This window comes from Protopterus annectens, chromosome 3.part0 (genome assembly GCF_019279795.1).
Source record: "Protopterus annectens isolate FY-2018-M chromosome 3.part0, PAN1.0, whole genome shotgun sequence".
NCBI lineage: Eukaryota > Metazoa > Chordata > Ceratodontiformes > Protopteridae > Protopterus > Protopterus annectens.
Window position 1 is genome coordinate 314,135,941 of NC_056731.1, and position 22,701 is coordinate 314,158,641.

At 37.9% G+C, this 22,701-nt stretch overlaps 1 protein-coding gene across 1 annotated transcript in view; it reads left to right on the forward strand.

The window, feature by feature from the left end:
• Nucleotides 1–22,701, forward strand: part of UBE3C (ubiquitin protein ligase E3C) — a 2,314,788-nt gene that overhangs the window by 2,034,864 nt on the left and 257,223 nt on the right. The window contains exon 22 of the mRNA XM_044064789.1: nucleotides 13,423–13,489. Coding sequence (XP_043920724.1) covers nucleotides 13,423–13,489 — 67 coding nt within the window. The remainder of the gene's footprint in view (nucleotides 1–13,422; nucleotides 13,490–22,701) is intronic.

Genomic DNA, 22,701 nt, shown 5'->3' on the forward strand with positions numbered 1-22,701 from the left:
CTGCTGCTGTTACATGAAAATCAGGATTCATGTTTCATCTATTACTACTTGTAGTAGCTTCTTGTGTGAAACTATTTCAAATGTAGTACTGTTGGAAGAGGTTAAGGTGAAGTTGTATTTGTTGCCACAGAATGGTTTGTCAGTGAAGAGTAATAGTGTTTGTTTTTGGGGGTGGGCAGTAGTAGTTGGGAATTTTTGAGACATGTCTCTACAGAGCGGTGAGATTCCTGAGTAAGTTGTAGCCTTTCTGTGCATTAGTTACATAGATGGGTGTTGTCATCTGCATACTGTATGGTTGCACAGTCTTTGGTAGCTTTGTGTAGATCATTAATGAAAATGTTAAGTAGAAGTGGAGCCTTGGGGGATGCTTACAGATATAGGAAGAAAGGAGGATATGTTCAGTTTGACTGCTTGTTGTCTGTCAGATAAACAACGAGAAACAGATGTTTTGTCTAGGTGTGTTTAGTGAGATATATCTCAAAGAGTATGTTCTACTTAATAAGTTGTTTTATCAGAGCTGAGTATAAAGGAATGCTACTTCTTTAGACTTCAGTGATATTCCTTTTGCAGTTTGTGTGGCTAAGTTAAAGGATTAAGGTTCATTTTCTGTATTACTTCATCTTTTCTGGCACTTCTTCTGCCTTGCTGCCTGTAGACCAGCAGTCCTCTTGGGAAATAGACCTGTTTATTCCCTGTTCACCAGGGGTAACAGGTGATCCAGAAGACCCTCATTTAGGAATCCATCAGGAATTTTCTTAAATTTGATCCATAACCACATGGCGCTTACACAATAATATCCTCCATGATTCAGTGTGCAATCTGTGTAAGGGAAGGCATGTCATTTTTTCACAAGTGGCGTAACTCCTCAACACTGTCCTGCCCCTTGTAACCAGTACTCCTTTATAATATTCATTATCCACCAGGGACTCTAAAACTGGACTGTACACCCCATTTCCTCCCTGCCAAAAAGATGCATGCTGGCAATGTTGTGTCACACCTCCCTTCCCTCTTCTGTTTCCACCAGGTGCCTGAGCCATTAATCAAACTAAAGTCACCTCCGTTGTAGTCGGTGCTTTATCCCTCTATGCCAACACAGCTGGCAGGTTTTATATTGCCTGGAGAGAAACCGTTAATAAGGTAACTGGATGTAGCTGAATTTGTTAATGTAGACTTTCCTTCATAAAAGTTTGTGACTTTTGGGGGGATAAATCTTATAAAAATAATGGGGCAGCATTTCCAGTTTGTAAATGTGGTTTTGAAAAAAATATTTTGAGGTAGTGTATGGGTGAAATTATATCCTGATGTGCTTAGAGCTAATTTTCCACAGTGTTTATAGTTGTGTAGGTAGGTATTGTGATATTGAGCATCTCCCTGAAGATGACCTAAACCAAGTAAGGCCAGCTAAAATGGGTAGTTCATGGCAGAGAGTTCAGACCAAATATGTTCCACTAGAGAATTTAAACAGCACTGCACTCCACTCTTACTACCAAGAAAACCTTATGTGCAAGGACAGCTAGAGACAAGTCGAATTGATACTGAGAGATGAGACCCTTAGGTCTGAAGCAGTACAGCATGCTGCTGGGGAAAAGCAGATTAAAACCAAAACGATGCCTATCTACTGAGGTGCTCAGAGACGAAGGGAAAGTCTGATGCTGCAAATAACTGTACAGTTTACGAACTTGTAACATAAGGATGTAGTTATGGAGGAGATGACAGTATTACATGTTGATATTTTGAGAATTAGTAAACTAAAAGGGACTGGACTGGATTGTCATCGGATAAACATTAAATCTACAATGGATAAGGATCTTGAAGAAACAGTGATGTAGCCCTCGTAGTTAATGTCAAAACCAGTGCTTGCTTACTACCCAGAAAGTACAGAATGCTGTCAATCAGACTTCAACGCAAGCCATTCAAAATTACATTGATACGTGTTTTATGCTCCAAGTACAGATGCAGAAAAGGAGGAATTTGACCAATTTTATAAAGATCTGCAGCACCTTCTAGAAATAACTCCAAACCATTTGTCATAGGTGATTGGAAGGCTAAAGTTAGTAGTTAAAGTACAACTAAAGTAATGGGCAAGGTGGCTTTGAAATGCAAATCGAATTCTGCACAATTAATTCACTGGTCAGATCAAGCTCTTGCTATAACAAACTTAAAAAATGACGTTACACTTTGATATCACTATGTGGTCAGAATCAAAATCAGATTGCCTGTATATGTTGCAGTAAAAATTGAAAGAGCTTTATACATTCAACAAAAATGAGACCTGAAGCTGAATGTGGCTCAGAGCATTAGCATTTTGCCAGAAATTTTAAAATTAAATTTAAGAAGGAAGGCTGTATACCATCTAGATATGAACTCAACCATGTTTCAGGTTAATATGTACAGGGGATAACAAATTCATGAGAGTAGAACTGGTGGATTTAGCACCATAAGAACTATAAGCAGAAGTATGTGATGATGTACAGGTGGGTGGCAACAAATTCTAAACAGAAGATTAAGAAAAGCAAAATGTCTGCCTTTGTAGGCTTTAGAAGTAGCCAAGGAAAGAAAAGAGTGCAGGAGGCAATGAAAGCAGGAAAAGGTTTGTGAAAATGAATGCAGAGTTTCACAGGATAGCAAGAAGAGATTCAAAGGCATATTTAATGGAAGGTGCAGCAGTTAAAAGTTGTCACTTCACAGCAAGAAGTTCTCCGGTTTGATTCTCGGATGGGGTGCCTTCTGTGTGGAGTCTGCATGTCTCCTCCCTGCGTTCACGTGGGTTTCCTCCCACATTCCAAAGGCATGCGTGTGGAGCATTTCTCACCTGGCGTCCACTGAAAATAGGCTTTGTCCTTGTCAGATTTTCCTGGTCAACAAATGATAAATCAATAAGTAAATAAGCAGAGCAATTGGAAGAAAATAATAGAATGAAAACGACAAGCTATCCCTTCAGGATATCGGTGATTATAAGTGAAGTTTCCAAGTAACAAGGGAATAAAGAAAGAAAATTGTGGGGAGGGACCTAGAAGGGATGGCACAAATATGCAGAAAATCTGTATAAAGGAGGGCTCAAATTCACTGAAACACACAATGATATATTATATAATCTAGAGCCAGAAGTTAAATCAGCTCTGTAACAAGGCTGCAGGATGTGATGGCACAACTGCTGAATTGTTTAAAATCCTACAAAAAGATTCTGTTATAGTGTCGTTTGTAATTTGACAGCAAATTTTGAAAACAAAACAATAACAATTGGATAGGAAAATATTACAGTCCAAAAAAGAGCAATGTTTGAGTGCTCAAATTGAACAGTTATACTTATTTCACATGCTAGCAAGCTAGATACCAGCAATATATGTACTGAGAAGGAATAATTTTAGGAGGGGCTAATAGATAAAGTGAGGGAGCTCCAGAAAAATATTTACTTCTTCATTATGGACTACTGTAAAGCTATTGAACATGTGAATTATAACATACTGTGTAAAATTCTTAGAAAAATTACGATGATATGTAAAACAAAACAGTCAATTGCAAGATTATATATAGCTCATTCTGAAGGAGGTATGGCTGTATTCAAAACTGGATACATCTATAGGTCTGCAGTTGTAGGACTGCATGTACCTGTTTGTTGACATCATCAGATCAAAACATAGTGGAAGTTCTAAAACAGTAGAACCCTTAAAAATAGACCCAACTTAGATAAAGACACTCTGTTGTAGTAGTAGGAGCAACAGGACTAATCAAAAATAAATTTCAAGCATATTTAATATGCTACTTATACATGTATCTTAATAGGAGCTACAGAAGAAGGCAGTTCTGGGTAAATTGCAGATGCTGAGAAGAGCACTCTTGGTGAGCATGAAAGACTGAAGCAATACTAATTTCATGACCTCCAACTGTACCATGACTGAGAAATGGGGTCCATTTCTGTCACAGTATTAAAAACTGGCCAAAACGTGGAAGAAAAAAAAGAAGTGAGACATATATAGAAAATATCTTGAAAGTCTTTTTTTTTTTTTTAATACAGATTTGGCCATCATTTTTTTAAAGATGTGGCCATATTTTTAAACTTTAAGGCAGCAGCTGGTCATGGAAGACCTTTGCAGGGCATGGCAGTGGTGGCATTTTGTGTTTCTTAAGGATGGGTTCCTGTATCCCTGACACAAGTTCTTCAGAAGGTTAAGCAGCATGCACACATTCAGTGCTAGGGCTGTCACCATGGGTCCAACTGGTGTGAAGTGAGAGTTTTCTGATTCTAGTCAGTGAGCTTTTCTCAAGTCAAGAAATGAACAGGCAGTACGATTTCACTGCCAGGTTTGACTTCTACTAAGTCTTCAGTAGAGAACTGAAGAATCTACAAAAGCTGATTCTGCATATTTATTCTGGATATTTAAACATTAAAAGTCGGTGCAGACACACCTCAGGTTACATTGCTAGTCTAACTGCAGTTGGTGCACTTCCCTTTGACTCTCCAGATGTTTGATGATGCCAGGCTTAAGTCTGAGCACTCTTTAATTGACAGGGAAGCTCACAACTCAGAAGGAATGTATAGTTTTCAGAGGAGGACACTCACTGGTGACTGATGCCTGGATCTCTTATGTTCTTCCTCTGACCCAGTGTCAGCAGGTCAGACATTCCTGTTGTTCCGTGCTCTGGGCACTTCCCATAGCCACCATTATCTTGGAGCTTAATTACATCTCAAGCTCCTTCTATACAACTTCAGTGGGTGGCGGGGTTGAAGTGATGGTGTCTGTGATAGTGCATCAAGTCATGCCTGTCTCTCCAGAAGGTGCCTTTGCAGGTCCAGGGTAATGATCTGATGATTTCAATTACAAGGTTTTAACATTTTAGAAATAAAAAGTGGGAACCTTTCTGTTATGAATGTTAGGATTAAGATCTGAGCTGTGAAAGCAGCAAAAAGAACTGAGCAGTGCAGGAACAGGGTTCATCCTCATTTGATTAATGACAACATGGTCTTCCATGTCTGAAGAACACAGTTTCTTCCTTTCATGATCCTGTCCAGGGCATAATGGTCACACAGCGGGAGAGAGTAAGAATGTTTTAAGAGATTTGATTCACCATAATCCAGATGTAATCAAATTTATGAATTGCATCAGTTTTTAGAAGGGTTAATTTTGCTGCCTTTCGGCTTCTTGTGATTTGAGTTTCCTTTCATTGGAGGTGTTGTGTTGCTTCTAGGCTTTGAGATGTGAGGAGCCATTTTAATTAATTCTTACAGATAAGGTGACTTTTAGAACTACGCATACTTTATTCCAGAAGTGATTTTTGAGTTTATGCTCAGTAAGTCCATTCCTCTTTTGCATTTTCTGGCAGGAGCTACCCCAACCCCAGCTTCAACTCAACAGACAGAATGCTTGTACAGTTGTCTGGCATTATTTCCTTCAGATGAATGAAATAAAAAGGGTAATGAAAATTGCTTATTTCACTTACCAAATTGCAAAATGCATTCATCTTTGTGGTTAAGATAGTCATCTCAAATTGCTGTTCCAGTCTGGGAATATCATTAATGGGACCTGTCAGTGAATGCTAGTTTGTCTAAGGCAGTTGCAGCTTCTGGTGTGTGAGATTCTTCAGCCCAGGACATCTTTACTGCTACAACTGGATTGTTGCTCAGCCATGAAATGAACATTACAGCCCTGGATATTCATTTCTGGGCAGAGTCAGATTTAGGAACCAAATCCTGCATGGCTACTTTAAGTCAGTCCCATTTTTGTGCTAGCTTTTGTTTTAATAAACACGGGTACATATTCTGCAACAATTTTTTCCAGTGATCTACAGCCGAGATTTGCATTGCAACTATACACTTTCTCAAACTCAATGTTGATAACAGTACTACCAGTTTTTTGGAGTTCACTGTGAAAAGTAATTGTTTCAATATTAACTATTTCCATGAACACAAGTACTTCTAAAAGTAATTTTGTTACTAGCATTTGTCATAAGAATACCAGTAGTAATTCACTTTACATTACTGTGCGATTTACCTTCTCTACTTAAAATAAAAACATTATAAAAAGACTGTGTGAGAGAGTGAATAACCTCATAATTTTAATTTTTCATGGTTTGGACAGTTTGAAAGATTAGATAGTATTCAGAGGTTACCCACTAGAATGTCAACTAATATTTGTGAAGGGTTTAAGGAACAAAAGCTATTGAAGCCTGTTAGTTAACATCTTGTAATGGTCAATGGATTGGCGAATGTCAACACCCCTGATGTATGCATTTGATAGTATTGCTGTTAAGCAAATAGTGAGACTCAACTAGGGAAGCCTGTCTATTAATAATGAACTGTGTAGCAGAGTTGGATCACTGATTTTTTGATTAATCCAAAAGACCAGAATTTCAAATTTTAGAGCAGTCTCCATTTAGCGAGTTTGGAGGCAGACATGGTACTTAGTTTCATGTAGTATATGTAGATTATTGTAGATTCCACATTTTTGTTGTCATACTTGTGAATCATTCAAGGCATCCAGTACTTGTAATTCTAAGTATGTTATTAACACTGTGGTATGTATTGTATGTGATTGATTTTACATGTACTTCATATGTATGAACACATCAGTATATAATTGAACACAAGTGTTAATACCTTGTACACTGCCATAGTTTGACTTGTAAAATATTAAGAAATGTGCATCTGATGTTGTCCTTTTCATTCTTCCTCAACGTATGGGTTTGGACCTGACCGACTGATCCAACTCTGCCTCATATTCCAGACTTCGGATCCAGCTGTTGAGCTCCTCCCTCTACCCATAATGCCCTATTCCATGCCCCTGTGCCTTGGATCTCATTTGCCATGATCGCAAACAGACATAGGTCCCACTCCCAAGTTTTGATAAATATTTTTTGAGTTATTTAACTTTAAAATTTGTCACTAAATTTCTGTTTAATTAGTTTATTAATCCTCCTTAGTTTTCATTGGTCGTTTGTATTTTCCGACACTTTCCTCTACCATTGTGATAGTAATTCTCTTTTACCATTGTTGGTATTTCAGGTTACCCTTTTTTATTTAAAGGGTATTTCTTTAGCTTCCCAGTGCTTTATTGGTAGTTTATCTTTTTTCACTGTTTGCCCTCTTTCTTCTTCTTCTGTTATAATACATCGGACAAACCAGCAGGCTGTAAGAACTGCACTTCTTGTGAGCATAAAATTTGAAACTCAGATGCGCACAAGGAATGCGTATGCTTTCTTAGGGCTGGGCACTTGGATACTTCTTGCAGAATCTGTTTGACATTTAATCCTAGAGCCCTGGCAGATAGATGCAATAAACTTATCTTAAGGGGTTGTCTCCCTTCTACATCTTCTTCAGGGGCTCAAACCCTCTCAAAGACTAGTAAGTCTGCTCCTGTGAAGCACAGGAAGTGCTCTCCTCCAAAGTCCCCCAGGTTTTTATCAGAGCCTCCCTTGAAGACTAAAAAAACTGTGGATCTGACACTATCGAATCTGAAGACTACTCCACAATCTGATCCAAACTCATTGGATCCCAAGGCTTGGCGCTGTCTGTTATCACAATAAGCCAACAATAACCCCATTGGATCCTAGGTCTTTGGATCCAAAGCCAGATACCACCCTGGAGTTTACCATCAAGCCAGTTTTGCCCTCCCTGCCTTCTCATTTGCTTCAGATTCCAAAGAAGCATTCAAGGCTCTCATACACTACTTCCTGTAGGTCCTCCAGAAGCTTATCAAAAGCAGATATGGATAGGATGATGTGAAAATTTCACAAAGCTCAGATCCAGATGAAGGTCTTACCAGCTCCATTACCTGTTGGATCCATAAGTATGCCTACCACATGAAAAAACGTCTTATCTCTTTCTCCGATCCATCCAGTGCTTTCAGAGCCCCTGAATCCGAAATCTCCAAGAGGTCTGGTGTCAGATCCAACTATTTCCTTGACTAATTGTGCTCCAATACTCGAAGCTGAAATGTTGTCGTGGAGTCCGAGGGGATAGTGTCGACTCAGATTTTGTTGGATCCCTCCCTTCCCCTCAGAGTCTCGGTCCTTCACAGTTCCTGTCTGATTCTGCCCCCTGAGGTATGGATTCAAGAGTGTTCTAGACCTACGTTTGAGAGTTTTGGCTCCGAGAAGGCTGGTCAAAGCCTCTCAGGGTCCGTCAGCTTTTTCCATGTTTTGGATCGTACCCTTTTCCTCTCATAGGTTCTGAGCTGTGAGTCAGTCAGACGTATTCCACAGGGGCAGCCAGTTCCAATAAGTCTCCAGCCAGTTCCCGTGGAAGAACTTCCCCTCTCTTTCGATACCTCATCTGAAAACCCCATGGAGAAGGTGCACCAGAAGAGAATGTGCAAAAGGAGACATGTTGACTCTTCCATGGAGTCCCACATAGAGTATACTGATTTTGGTGAAGGAGAGGGTCCCTCAGGTCATCACCAGATGACATCTCCTTTGGAGATATTTTAGAGATCCTGAAACATAAAGGTAGTTGGTCTTCCCAAAAACCCCTCACCAGAAGAATTACAATTTTTGGAGGTTTTATTTCTGGCCCATCTACGTCTTGGGTTACCACCATGGTGGATGAACTTATTGATTTGGTTTCCTGCCAGGCTTGGAAGGATGTGGATACTGTCAAGCCCTTTTTCAAAAGACCCGACAAATTTTTAGCCCTACCAGGAAACAGACCTCACTGGAACAAAGGAGTTCTAGTTGATGCTGTGGTGGTGGTGGCAGACCATAAGAAAGAGCTAGCAGAACCGAGCTCTTCTGTCCATCTGCCAAACAAGGAATTTACAGCATTGGACAGATTTGGAAAGCTAGTCTTTGCCTCTGCAACCTTCGCCCTGAAGTCAGTAAACTATCTGGCCCAATTTACTAGGCTTCAGAGAGATTTGACCAAGGAGCTTTCAAATACTCTCTGAGTCCATGTCTGCTGAGGATTTCAAAAGAGCATCTTTGCAACTGGCCACTCTGTTATCTATAACAAACATGTCAATGAGGTTGATTTCTCACACAGCTAAGGGTACCTCATGAGCAGCTGGTTCAGGTATTGCCATAAGGAGAACATGCCTGGATGTGGCTCTGCGACTTTGTAGAGCCTTTTAAGACATCCTTTGTTAATGCCCCATTTGATGGCATTTCCTTGTTTGGGCCATCAGTAAAAGATATGCTTACCTGCAGTGATCAGGATGGAAAGACTGTCTGCCATGGGAATCAAGTTTTCTGTGCCTCAGCGAAACTTTTCTAAGAATCAGACAGGCAGCAAGAAGATGTGGTTCCATAAATCTCAAGGACCTTTCCAAGATTCTCCTGGGGATAATTCTTCCAGAGGCAGAGAGGGAAATTTTAATGGTAGAGGTCTCCTTAGAGGTAGAGGAAGTCTGCAGAACCAGGGCTTCAAAGATTCCTTTTCAGATAGGCTCTTTCAGCACTCCTAAAGTGCTGCCCAACTGTAGAGGCAGTCAGGGATCGATTGTCTTTGCATCCGGATACCTGGGCAGGTATAATACAAAACACATGGGTGATAAGAATAATATCCAGGGGTTACTACATACCATGTTTCCTTCTTCCATTTCACAAAACTAAGAAACTTCCGGACATTAGTCAAAGGAAGGAAGCAGCACAAGAAATTCAAAATCCTAGACAAAAGAAACCTCCAAGAGGTCCCACCAAACCATATAGGATTCAGAACTCACTCATGCTTCTTTTTAGGGCCAAAGAAAACAGGGGACCTCAGACCAGTTTTGGATCTAAACAAACTGAATCTGTATGTGAAGAAGTCGAAGTTCTAAATGGTCACGGTGGAGTCAATCCTGCCATATCTTTACAAGGATGATTGGATGTGCTTGATAGATCTACAGGATGTGTACTATCACATCAAAATAGACAGGTACTCCCGAAGGCACTTACATGTTTGGCTGGGAGCCAGTCACTACCAATTTAGAGCTCTACCCTTTGGACTCACCACAGCCTCCAGGGTGTTTACCAAGTGCATGGCAATAGTGGCAGCTCATTTGAGACTGAAAGGATTCCAGGTGTTTCCATATCAGGACTACTAGCTCCTCACCACCCCCTCCAAGCATCTAATTCTGTATGCCAGGGACTATTTACTCTAGATTTGCAAATCATTGGGTATAGCAGTAAACCATGCCAAGTCAAACTTAGCACCAGTCTAAAGCCTGGAGTTCATAGGTTCAGTTCTAAATACAGCAACACAAGTACCATCTCTACCCCTCATTGTATTTCAAATATCAGAAGCCATGTTCAGAATCTCCTTGTTCTTCCATCTCCTCTAGCAGGGTTAGCACTTCAAGCACTAGGTTCCTTGGCAGCAGCCATAGTACTACTTGCTTTGGCATGTTTCTTTATGCATTGGACTCTAGCTGTACAGTGGTCCATTCTGTATCAACCCCTACCTATTCTTTCCAGTCAAACTCATCCCAATTTGCAAACAACACATTTGCTAGTGGATATAATTAGATGATCTTCATGTAGGCAGATCCTTTGTTCTACCAAACCCAATAGTTACAGTGACCATGGACACTTCTCAACTGGGGTGGTGGGGTGAATATTTATTGTGAAGAATGGCCCAAGGCACATGGTCCCCCCACGAGACCAAATTGCATATTAATGTACTAGAGATGAGAGCAGTCCTGTTAGCATTGTAGGCATTTCAAGATGCTTCCACATTGGAAACTATTGAGATTCAAACTGACAACATGTCTGTAGTCTTGTACATCAACGAACAAGGAAGAATGCGATCTTATCACCCTTTGCAGAGAAGCCATGAGAGTATGGGAATGGGCAATCTCACTAGACTGCTTTCTAATTGCAATGCACATTCCAGGTAAAACCATTGTGCTAGCGGACAAACTAAACAGATCCATTCTGATGCCTCCCGAGTGGTTTCTCAGTCTATGGCAGAGATGATCTTCTGGCTTTGGGGCTGACCTTGGACCTATTTGCCACTCCCTTCACTAATAAATGCAAGTACTTCACTCATATCTCCACTTAGGAGGAGTCACCAAGAGATGCTTGGCCCTTAGGACTCCTTAACACTTACCCTCCTCTTCCCTTCTGCTAAAGAGCTCAGTAATCCTCATTGCCCCTTTCTGGCCTCGGCAAGTGTGGTTACCCCTTTTTACAGTCTCATCTTCATTATCCTTCAGGGATACTGGAAACATGTCTGGCTCTCCTTTCTCAACCATCAGGGATCCAACACACTAACATTCAGGCCCTCAAACTAACCAAATGGTTTCTCCACTTCCAGTGATAGTTATACAGCCCAGCCTTTCTTCCCCTGTACGTGACATTATTTTGGCTTCTCAAAAATAATCTACCAAAAAAGTATACAAAAACAAATGGAAAAGATTCTCCCTTTGGGTGTCAGATAAGGAAATTGACCCTTTCTTTGCCCCAATTCCTGCAATTCTTCATTTTTGACAACTCTTTTCAAAGAAGGAGCTAGCGTCTGTAGAGTTAAACTTCAACTGGCAGCAGTTTCCAATTTTCACGTGGTGAAGAAACGTTTTTTCCTGGCTTCGTCTAGAATATGCAAAGCTTTCCTGAAAGCCATTTTTCTTCTAAGGCCTCCAGTAAAGGACTGGCTCCACCTTGGAATATGACAGTTGTACTTCAAGGTCTAATGCAGAAATCCTTTGCACCCGTCAGACAAATCTGATCTGAAAGTTCTTTCATGGAAAACAGGCTCTTTGTTGAAGAACTCCTTGCATCATTTTTCATAAGGATAGGGTTTCCTTTCGGAATAACCCTTCCTTTTTACCTAAAGTAGCTTCTAAAAATAACATTAATTAGTCCATTCACTTACCAGTTTTCTTTCCAAATTTTTCCAGTAAAGGAGAGTACATGCTGCATGCAAAGACAGCTATGTTTTTATCTTCATAGGAAAACATAAATTACAAAATCAAATCAACTTTTTGTTTCCTTTTAACCAAAACCACCTGGGTTGTCCAGTCTCTAAAGTCACTTTGGTCAAGTGGATAGCAGACTGTATTTCCTAGATTTTTTCTCAGACATGCATGGCATTACCTAAACCCCCCCAAAGCTCATTCAGCCAGATACAGGGCTACATCATCAGCTTTTTGGTCAAGAACATCTATTGATATTGTTTGCGCTGCAGCTACATGGTTCAGAGCTCATACTTTTGTTAATTATTACAAATTGATATTATTTCTATAAATGGAGCTGCCTTTGGTTCGGTGGTACTCCGGAATATCCTTCCATGAGGGTCACCCAAGATCAGCATGGCTGGGGACTCTGTCCCGCAAGTTGAGGAAGAATGAAAAGGACAGCATCCGATTTAAAAGTTAGGTACTTGCCATAATTAAGCATCTGTGTTGTCCATTTTCATTCTTCCTCAACTTCCCTCTCATCCATACCCTCATCCTTTTCTTTCTGGAGAGACCTATTGGACTGTTTTGGAACCTTCAGTACTGGGTTTGAACCCATACCTGTCTCTGTTTAACTATAGGGATTATATGGCAGCAAACTCAGTCTGAGGCAATGGGGATGAAATAGGGCATTATGGGTGGAGCTCAAGAGCTAGATTCAAAGTCTGGAATATGCAGCCGAATTGGATCTGAACCCATATGTTGAGGAAGAATGAAAAGGACAACACAGATTTCTAGTTATGGTAAGGAGATAACTTTTAATGTTTATGTTGTTGGTCATGTCCAGAAGGATATTTGAGGGAGGTGACAGGCATGCATCTCAGGAGTATTACGAGTATAAACGAGAACTGCTTAAAGATGCATGCATGTATTGCAAATGGGTTAAACATAGGAGTTAATTTTGAGCATTTTTAAAGAAACGTCTTGAAGATATTGTTGGTGTATTTGCTCTGTTTCTTTTGGTGTCACATCTGCATTCTTGAAAGTAGACAAGTCAGCGTATATATTCATATCGTATGATATGCATTTTGAGGTAGTCTGAAGTCTCAGTGTATGTAACTTAGAGATGAAAGCACTTAATCTTTTTCTTTGCCAGAGTGTTGTTATTCCCTTTTTTTTTTAAATTTTGCTTTTTTTTTTTCGTACATTAGGTTTAAGTTTTTGTTAACTTTTATTTTTTTATTTTTGGACTTGCAAGGGCTGAGGACTTCATGTTTTGTGTGTTTATCTAGTTTCAGACAAACACCAAGTCTCCCACCCACCAGATGATTATTTAACTGTAATCAACGATAGTAAGTCAGTTGCTTTCACAGACAGACTATCCACTTCTACATTAAATTGCCACTATTTGACAGGACTAGATTTAGAGTTTAGAAAAAATCTTTGTCCATTTGTGCTGTTAGTTAATGCAGAACAGAATAATTCTGATTTACAGAGAAGATAAATGTCAGATCATCAATTTACATTATTTCTGTATTTTAATCATGAATTTATATTTCAGTTTAACGTAGTACATTCAAAGTATCCTTATTTTAATTTTCATGTTTTCTTACAGGTGTTGATTTCTGGTGCTTCTGTTCCCATTGTTATGGATGACCTAAAAAGATTCACAAATTACTCAGGTAGAGATAGTTACATTTCTTTTGAGTATATGAAAAATAATACCTAACAAAGTGATTGGCTTGCTTTGTTCATATATTTTTTTATGTTTTCCTTTGTGCAGATCTTCTAAGAATAAGTTTTTAAGAAGTTTGGACACTGACAGAAAATGAGAATAAGAATTGGAAATGCCTTTTGTATTTTCATTTTGTTTGCTTCTGCCCATTTAATATGCAGATAAAGCAGAATTTGGTTCCTGGACATATCTTTCTGTATATATATATATATATATATATATATATATATATATATATATATATATATATATATATATAGTCATTTCAAATCTGCTTTGGTCGACCATTTAGAATGTCGTCCTGAAATGTAGAATTCGTAATGCCAGAAAGTAAACCAAAATGAATCCATCGATGACCATGGTTTGATGTGTTCGACATAGCAAGAGGTGACGTCACTCACCTCCTGCTATGCACATTAACATACCGTTAAACTGTACAGTCAACGGTACGTTAATACTACTGTTTTCTAAGGGAGGGGCTACGCTCCCCCCTCACACACACACACATATACCCTGCACATTAAATATACCAAATCCGAGATCTCACTACATTGAGGAGATGGGCCAGTTCCCTGTTCCTCATTGAACTGCGATCCCCCTGCACAATGTTGAAACCAAATACTCGAATTACAGTACCTGTTCACTGTAGTGTAGTTGATCGATTTGAGTTTGACATTCTGTTGACTTGAAAACTGCAAGTCGACCATATACCAGTCGACCGATGCAGTTTCAAGGATTTCAGTGTAAACATATATATATATATATATATATATATATATATATCTATATATATATATATATATAAAATTACCTGAAAATGTACTGCTCCCTTTTTGTTTTCTCCTATTAGCATATGTTCACTTTTTAAGCTAACTAAAGACAGTGAGTTGGATCGATAACAGGGCCTATATGTACTGCATAGCATTGTTGGGATTGTTGTAGGAAGTGCCTTGTATAAGGTAGCTGAGGAAGGGGTAACCTGAAAGCTTTGCTTACTTTTAAAGCGTGTCTGTTTTAATAAAATTAAAGAATGTTTCTGCTGGTCCGTTCTTCTTGGTTTTCTGATATTCGTTTGGTCTGGTCAGACAGTGTTTACCACAGCGAGATTCTGTATTGTTTACTAAGAATGGTCTCAGGCTAATTGCAGAAATGCGCTGCATAATAGAATTTTGCTAAAAAAAAAAAAGCTGTTCCCACCTCATATGTTACAAATGGTACTCTTCTTCAGACAGACACAGTCATAGGAGAGCATGATCCTGAATGACCTTGGTGCTTTTGAGGAGAACGGTCTCATTTGATCATCATGTTTCCACCATAGCTAGGAAGTCCTATCTGTCCCAGTTAATTTCCAAGTGAATATCTTCAAGATCCAAAGAAACCATTCTTTCCCTTTACTTTTTCCTTATCAGACCCGTAGTCTAATACAGTGCCTCTTTTGGTAAGTACAAATGTAATTATGTTGCTCAACTGGAAAAGCCACAAAGATTTACAGCCAAGAAAATTGAAGACCTTAAATCTTTCAACTGTCTCTGCAGATTAGCATCAAAAAACAAGTTTTCTGGTCACTGGGGACTCACTAGTAAGACACACAGATGTCCCACTCACCATTTTGGACAAAGAGAAAGTCATGGTCAGCTGACTGTCCAGTGCCAGGATTAACCAAATCACGCATGCAGTCAGGTCTCTTAGCAACAAGTACTGTTATTCCTCTGTCATAGTTCATGTTGGTGTGAGTGACCTGAGACTTACCTCACTGAACTATATGAAGAGGGACAGGGTCGAGCTCTTTAAGTATGTGTCCCAGGCAGGTATGTTCCTAGCCTTGAGCAGCATACTACCCTCACCTAGAATGATGCCACAATATAAACAGAAAATGATTGATTTCAATAATTGGCTTAAGTTTTGTTTTTTGGTATCATGCCAAGTGTATCTAATTCCTATCTGCTTTGGATGCCATGGTTGATAAACCTCTCTGCTTTGCCAGAGACAGTTTGCACCTGGCACCTCTAGGCTTTCATGCTGCTGGCAAAGGCTCTTGCCTCTGCCATAGTGCCTTTTTTAGAAAAGATCTCGAAAACAACATTGCAGATGTGAAATTAACCAATCAGAACAAAATAAGGGTCATGCTGCTAAATGCTAGGAGCTTAAACCAAAAACTGCACTCCCTGGAAGCACTTCTTTCACTAGAAGATGTAGATGTCACAGAAAACTGGTTTAAGGCCTCAGAGAGTACTCCGGCCCTGCAAGGCTACAATGCCTTCCACACCTTTAGACCACAAAATGAACGTGTGTAAACCAAAGGAGTTGGTGTTTCAATCTACATTAGAGATAAATTCACCTCATGTCTAGTTAGACTGGACGACTCCATGGAGTTACTCCAGGTCTAGTTTACGGTGGGTAAGACCCTTATTCAAGTCCTAGCCAGTTATAGATCCCCCTCCATGGGTCACGACACCCACAAAGCCTACTTAACCAAACTGAAGACAATCCAGATTTTACCAAACACAATGGTTATGGGGGATTTCAATTATCTTACCATTAACTGGGAAACCTTCTCTAGCCCAAACTCGTTAGCACAAAAGTTCATTGACTTTGTGAATTCAAATGCCCTGGAGCAAATTGTCCATACCCCAACAAGAGGAACAAACATTCTAAATCTGGTCCTCTCCAAGTCAAACAGGTGCACTGCTGCAACTGTTGGAGCCTCATTAGTTAAAACTGACCACAATTCAGTCATGTTTGAACTGACACTACCACGAGAACTCACAAAGGGTGAAATCAGACTGAAAAACTCACTAAGGCAAATTATACCCTTCTAGGTAAAGGTATAAATGCAGTCCAAGCCCCACCCCAAGCTGAAAGTAGTAACTTTGCCGAAGCTTACATTGAAGCCCTGTACAATCACTTGCATAAGTGTATAAACTCGGCTGTACCAGATAGAATCAAAAACAGAGCCCCAAGTAAATTCAGGCTGCCGTGATGGACTTACAGCATCAGCAAACTCTACTATAAATGCAAAAAGTTGCTGTCTAAGGAAACGAAGACAAAGACCCAACAATGGAAAAACACCCTCCTCAGCCTTAACAGGCAAATAAGACAACTTGTCAAATCCTCCAAGAGCTCCTTTGAGAGAAACCTAGCAAGTACTGCCAAGGATAACCATAAGGCCCTTTACAGCTGTGTGCGTAACCTAAAGGGTAGTATGTGCAGAACTAGTAGCCAACAGTATCACACACATTGACACCATAGAGATAGCAAACCTACTAGCAGATATAACAGAAACAGATGTAAAGTCCCTTGAAATCAAAGGGCAAAAAATCCAGGCTGAGAATAATTCCAAAATAACAGCAAAGAATCCACAGATATACGTGCAGGTACCAGTTTATTCACAGAAGACACAAGCACTTTCACAATAGCTTCTTCAGGTGTAACTTCTCCATGAAAATACACACCTTGTATACTCTACCTAATTAATCTAAACAATCAATTAACATACTAAAACATTTTTAAAAAGATATTACACTTAAATACATGAATAAATAAATATTACCTAACTGAAATGCATACATTTGTAATGCTAGTACAATAATTAGTGGACAGTGAATTATAACTGATAGTGAACTATCCATGTATATATATGTATATAATTATAAAAATGTATAAATATAAATATACATAAATATATTCATAAAAGTACAAAAATATATATATACATATATATATATAAAATATATAAATATATATATAATTAAAATATGTACATTTATGTAAAATATATATATATTCATAAATAAAATTATAAAATCATAAATATATTTACATTTATATTTAAAAATACTTAAAATATATATCAAAATTCATCTATTCAATGGTCTACTATGAAGTACAGGCTTGATAGGAATGCATTTATTAAGGCCATGCCCAAAAGTAGACCTGAGCCTCACAATCCATTTCGCTTCAGTGTCCTCAGTTCTAACTTTCATGTCACCACCTCTGCCATTCTCATATATAAGAGATAAAACTCTAAACTTGAATACATGGTCATCTCCCATGGCACTAACATGTTTAGCTAGAGCATTGATTTTTGACTTCTTCCTAGCATGATAAAGATGTTCCCTGATCCTTTCTCTAAGGGTTCTGTCAGTTTTGCCTATATAAAAACAATGGCATGACTGACATTCTGCTAAATAAACCACATGTGAGCTCTCACATGTAGCACCTACCCTAAACTCAGTGGTTCTTCTAGTGTCAGGGTGGTGGAATAATAAACTCATATCTATAGATGAACATTGTGAACAATGACCACAAGGTTGTGTTCCTTTAAACATCACAGGTGGTTTTACATTTTTCACACCACATAACCTCCTATACAAATTCTTCTTATTTTTAAAAGTATACTGTGGTGTGGTACTGATAAGAGTGGATATTGTGGGCTCAGTAATTAAAATTGGCCAATATTTATTAATAACATCAGTATATTGTTTGACATTCCTAGCATAAGTAATACAAACATTTAATTTCGGTTCATTATTCGTAGTATATCTAGGTCCATTACTTGAAAAGTATGGTTTTGCTTTACTAGATCTCATTTGTCTCACCATCTTTTCATTCTTATTAATGCAGTTAGTATGATAACCACGTTGTTTCAACTCATTACTAGTATTAAGCATCATACGGTCATACTCTACTGGATCTACACTTAGCTTAGATGCCCTATAAAACTGATTGCGAGCTACGTTATCAAATACAAAATCCGGATGCATACTTTGTCGATCAAGCAAATTATTTACCCTACATTCCTTCCTGTACATCCTAGTACTTACTTTTCCTGTTTCATCTAAATCTATATATATACATCTAAAAAACTGATTCCTGTATAAGAATAGTCGAAAGTAAATTTCAGAAAATCTGTACTGCTGTTTAAGTACTCAACAAAGAGTTTCAACCCATCAAGGCTACCTTTCCACAAGAAAAAACAATCATCAACAAATCTTCTGAAAAAAGGTATATAAGGTGCATATGTACTATTAAATATATAGTCTATCTCCCAGGTTGCCATGACAGCATTGGCATAATTATTTGAGCAGGAGCTGCCCATGGCAACCCCATTCTTTTGCCAAAAACTCTGGTCATTAAAAATAAATATATTATTATAAAGCACTAATGCTATCATTTATGATTTTATAATTTTGTAATTTATGAATATATATATATATTTTACATAAATGTACATATTTTAATTATATATATTATTATATATTTTATATATATATGTATATATATATATATTTTTGTACTTTTATGAATATATTTATGTATATTTATACATTTTTATAATTATATACGTATATATACATGGATAGTTCACTATCAGTTATAATTCACTGTCCACTAATTATTGTACTAGCATTATAAATGTATGCATTTCAGTTAGGTAATATTTATTTATTCATGTCTTTAAGTGTAATATCTTTTTAAAAATGTTTTAGTATGTTGATTGATTGTTTAGATTAATTAGGTAGAGTATATAAGGTGTGTATTTTCATGGGGAAGTTACACCTGAAGAAGCTATTGTGAAAGCGCTTGTGTCTTCTGTGAATAAACTGGTACCTGCACGTATATCTGTGGATTCTTTGCTGTTATTTTGGAATTATTCTCAGCCTGGATTTTTTGCCCTTTGATTTCAAGGGACTTTACATCTGTTTCTGTTATATTGCTACATTTCGGGCTCTGTTTTTGCTGATTGTTTTTCTATTTTGTGAGCCCACCATCCATTCCATTATGGCTGAGGATGCTATACAAATTGAGCTGGACTTTAACCCTGAAACTCGAGGCATGTCACAAGGTAGTGTTGATACATTTATATCTAGAATTAGAGATGTGAACAACCCTTTGTTGAATGCTGATTTTGAATGCACTGAAGAAACAGATACTACTATAGACTTTTTATCATTAAGGACTGATTTACTTGACTTGGAGAGGTTGCTTTCCAAACTAGCAAGAGTACAATATGAAAAATTTCATCTTGAAGTATGTTTAGAGCAAAAACTTATACCCCGAGGGTTAAGAGTACTAAAAATGCCAGCTGAAAATGATTGCGATGCATTCCTTCTGACTGAGTGGCAAAAGTTGAACATTGCCACTAGCTTCAGTTATATCAAACTGTTGGTTGCAGCAGCTGTAAGACATGAGAATAAACTATTGGAAGATATTAAAAATAGATATCTATACCTTGACAATACGTATAGTGGTGAAACATTTTCAAAATGCTTGCATGATACTTTAAACAACGTTGATTCATACAAGCGTAAGCTGTTTCAAATTAAGCTGAAGAAGTTGCAGAGAGATCGTACAGACTTCTCATTGGGCCACATATTCATGTGGCCACGAGAACCAATAGCTGTGGAGCAAACGACTGTTTCAGCCCAGAGAATATCGGAAGTGAACGCGTATGTGCAAATGGCCACCAGCACTCATCGCAGTGAGATTTTTGCTGGCAGTCCTTTGGTTCAGGCTGATAAAGCATGTACTGTTACTGAAGGAGGAATTATTGTACCGACTGCTTCTACTAATTCCGATGTATCCATGCAAGGAGCTAGGAGGAAAGTAACAGTAACAGCACAAGTCCATAGGGGTGATGATACTACTGAATCTATAAAATCTAATGAACTTGGTAATGGTCGTTTACAGTGTAATGAGTATGCACTAAATTTTCCGCTACCAGTACGGGACAACTCTGTCGGAAGAGTAGATGGCCAGAGGAAACAAAATCAGATACGTGGAAGGAGCAACACAAGGAACAAGAGGAAGCACGAAGAAGAAACCAACAATGTTTACACTATAAAGAAGGCTTTTCAGAAAGTAAGACTTTAGTAATTAATTTATCGAAGCGTTTGCTTACTGACACTGAACTGAATGTTTTAACTAAAGGTTTGTCATTTATACCTACTTCAGATATGACTATAACAGATGCCATATTTGACTTGAAGTTTTTTATAAGGAATCTGGACTTGAAGTTAATGTTTTTAAATACACATGATAAGTAAGATTTTGCTTTTAAGAGACCGAGCATTTTCATACCTAAAATGAACTCAATAGTTAGTGCCTTCGAACAACTATGTATTAATGATTTTTATAATATTTTTGATAATAATATTTGTTATAATAAGAATTATAATTTTAGTAAAAATGAAATGCATACTTTAAATGAATTAGAGAATGACTCCAGCCTGGTAATTAGACCGGCTGACAAAGGTGGGCAGATTGTTGTTTTAGATAAAGTGGACTATGATTTATTAATGTATGATATGCTTAATGATATTAGTTTTTATCAACCCATTACTAAAGCAATTGCAGATCAGATGATTCAGCATATAATTACTGAAATCAGGAGAATGCAGTTTGAGTGCCTTATCACTGATGAATTGTTTCATTATTTTTTAGTTTGTAAACCTGTAATACCTATTATACAAGGCCTTCCTAAACTACATAAGGATAGCATTAGACCACTGATGAGGCCTATAGTATCAGGCAGGGGATGGTCTACTGAAGCTATTTCCATATACGTTGAGAAGAAACTGAGACCAGTTATAGACTCTATGTGTCATGTTCTAAAAGATACTGAACATTTTTTACATGATTTATATGAATTTACTAATCATGGGTATGTAGAAGGAGAGGTTATTTTAGTTACTTTAGATGTTGTTTCTCTTTTTACCGTTATACCTAATGACACTGTTATAGATTATGTGAAGAAACTATTGTTGAAAGTAGGTATGCTTAATGCTAGTGAGATTGTGGTTATACAGAAGTTGATAGCATTAGTGCTTTATAATAATATATTTATTTTTAATGACCAGATTTTTTGGCAAAAGAATGGGGTTGCCATGGGCAGCTCCTGCTCAAATAGTTATGCCAATGCTGTCATGGCAACCTGGGAGATAGACTATATATTTAATAGTACATATGCACCTTATATACCTTTTTTCAGAAGATTTGTTGATGATTGTCTTTTCTTGTGGAAAGGTAGCCTTGATGGGTTGAAACTCTTTGTTGAGTACTTAAACAGCAGTACAGATTTTCTGAAATTTACTTTCGACTATTCTTATACAGGAATCAGTTTTTTTAGATGTATATATAGATTTAGATGAAACAGGAAAAGTAAGTACTAGGATGTACAGGGAGGAATGTAGGGTAAATAATTTGCTTGATCCGACAAAGTATGCATCCGGATTTTGTATTTGATAACGTAGCTCGCAATCAGTTTTATAGGGCATCTAGGCTAAGTGTAGATCCAGTAGAGTATGACCGTATGATGCTTAATACTAGTAATGAGTTGAAACAACGTGGTTATCATACCAACTGCATTAATAAGAATGAAAAGATGGAGAGACAAATGAGATCTAGTAAAGCAAAACCATACTTTTCAAGTAATGGACCTAGATATACTATGAATAATGAACCGAAATTAAATGTTTGTATTACTTCTGCTAGGAATGTCAAACAATATACTGATGTTATTAATAAATATTGGCCAATTTTAATTACTGAGCCCACAATATCTACTCTTATCAGTACCACACCACAGTATACTTTTAAAAATAAGAAGAATTTGTATAGGAGGTTATGTGGTGTGAAAAATGTAAAACCACCTGTGATGTTTAAAGGAACACGACCTTGTGGTCATGGGTTTATTATTCCACCACCCTGATACTAGAAGAACCACTGAGTTTAGGGTAGGTGCTACATGTGACAGCTCACATGTGGTTTATTTAGCAGAATGTCAGTCATGCCATTGTTTTTATATAGGCAAAACTGACAGAACCCTTAGAGAAAGGATCAGGGAACATCTTTATCATGCTAGGAAGAAGTCAAAAATCAATGCTCTAGCTAAACATGTTAGTGCCATGGGAGATGACCATGTATTCAAGTTTAGAGTTTTATCTCTTATATATGAGAATGGCAGAGGTGGTGACGTGAGAGTTAGAACTGAGGACACTGAAGCGAAATGGATTGTGAGGCTCAGGTCTACTTTTGGGCATGGCCTTAATGAATGCATTCCTATCAAGCCTGTACTTCGTAGTAGACCATTGAATAGATGAATTTTGATATATATTTTTAAGTATCTTTAAATATAAATGTAAATATATTTATGATTTT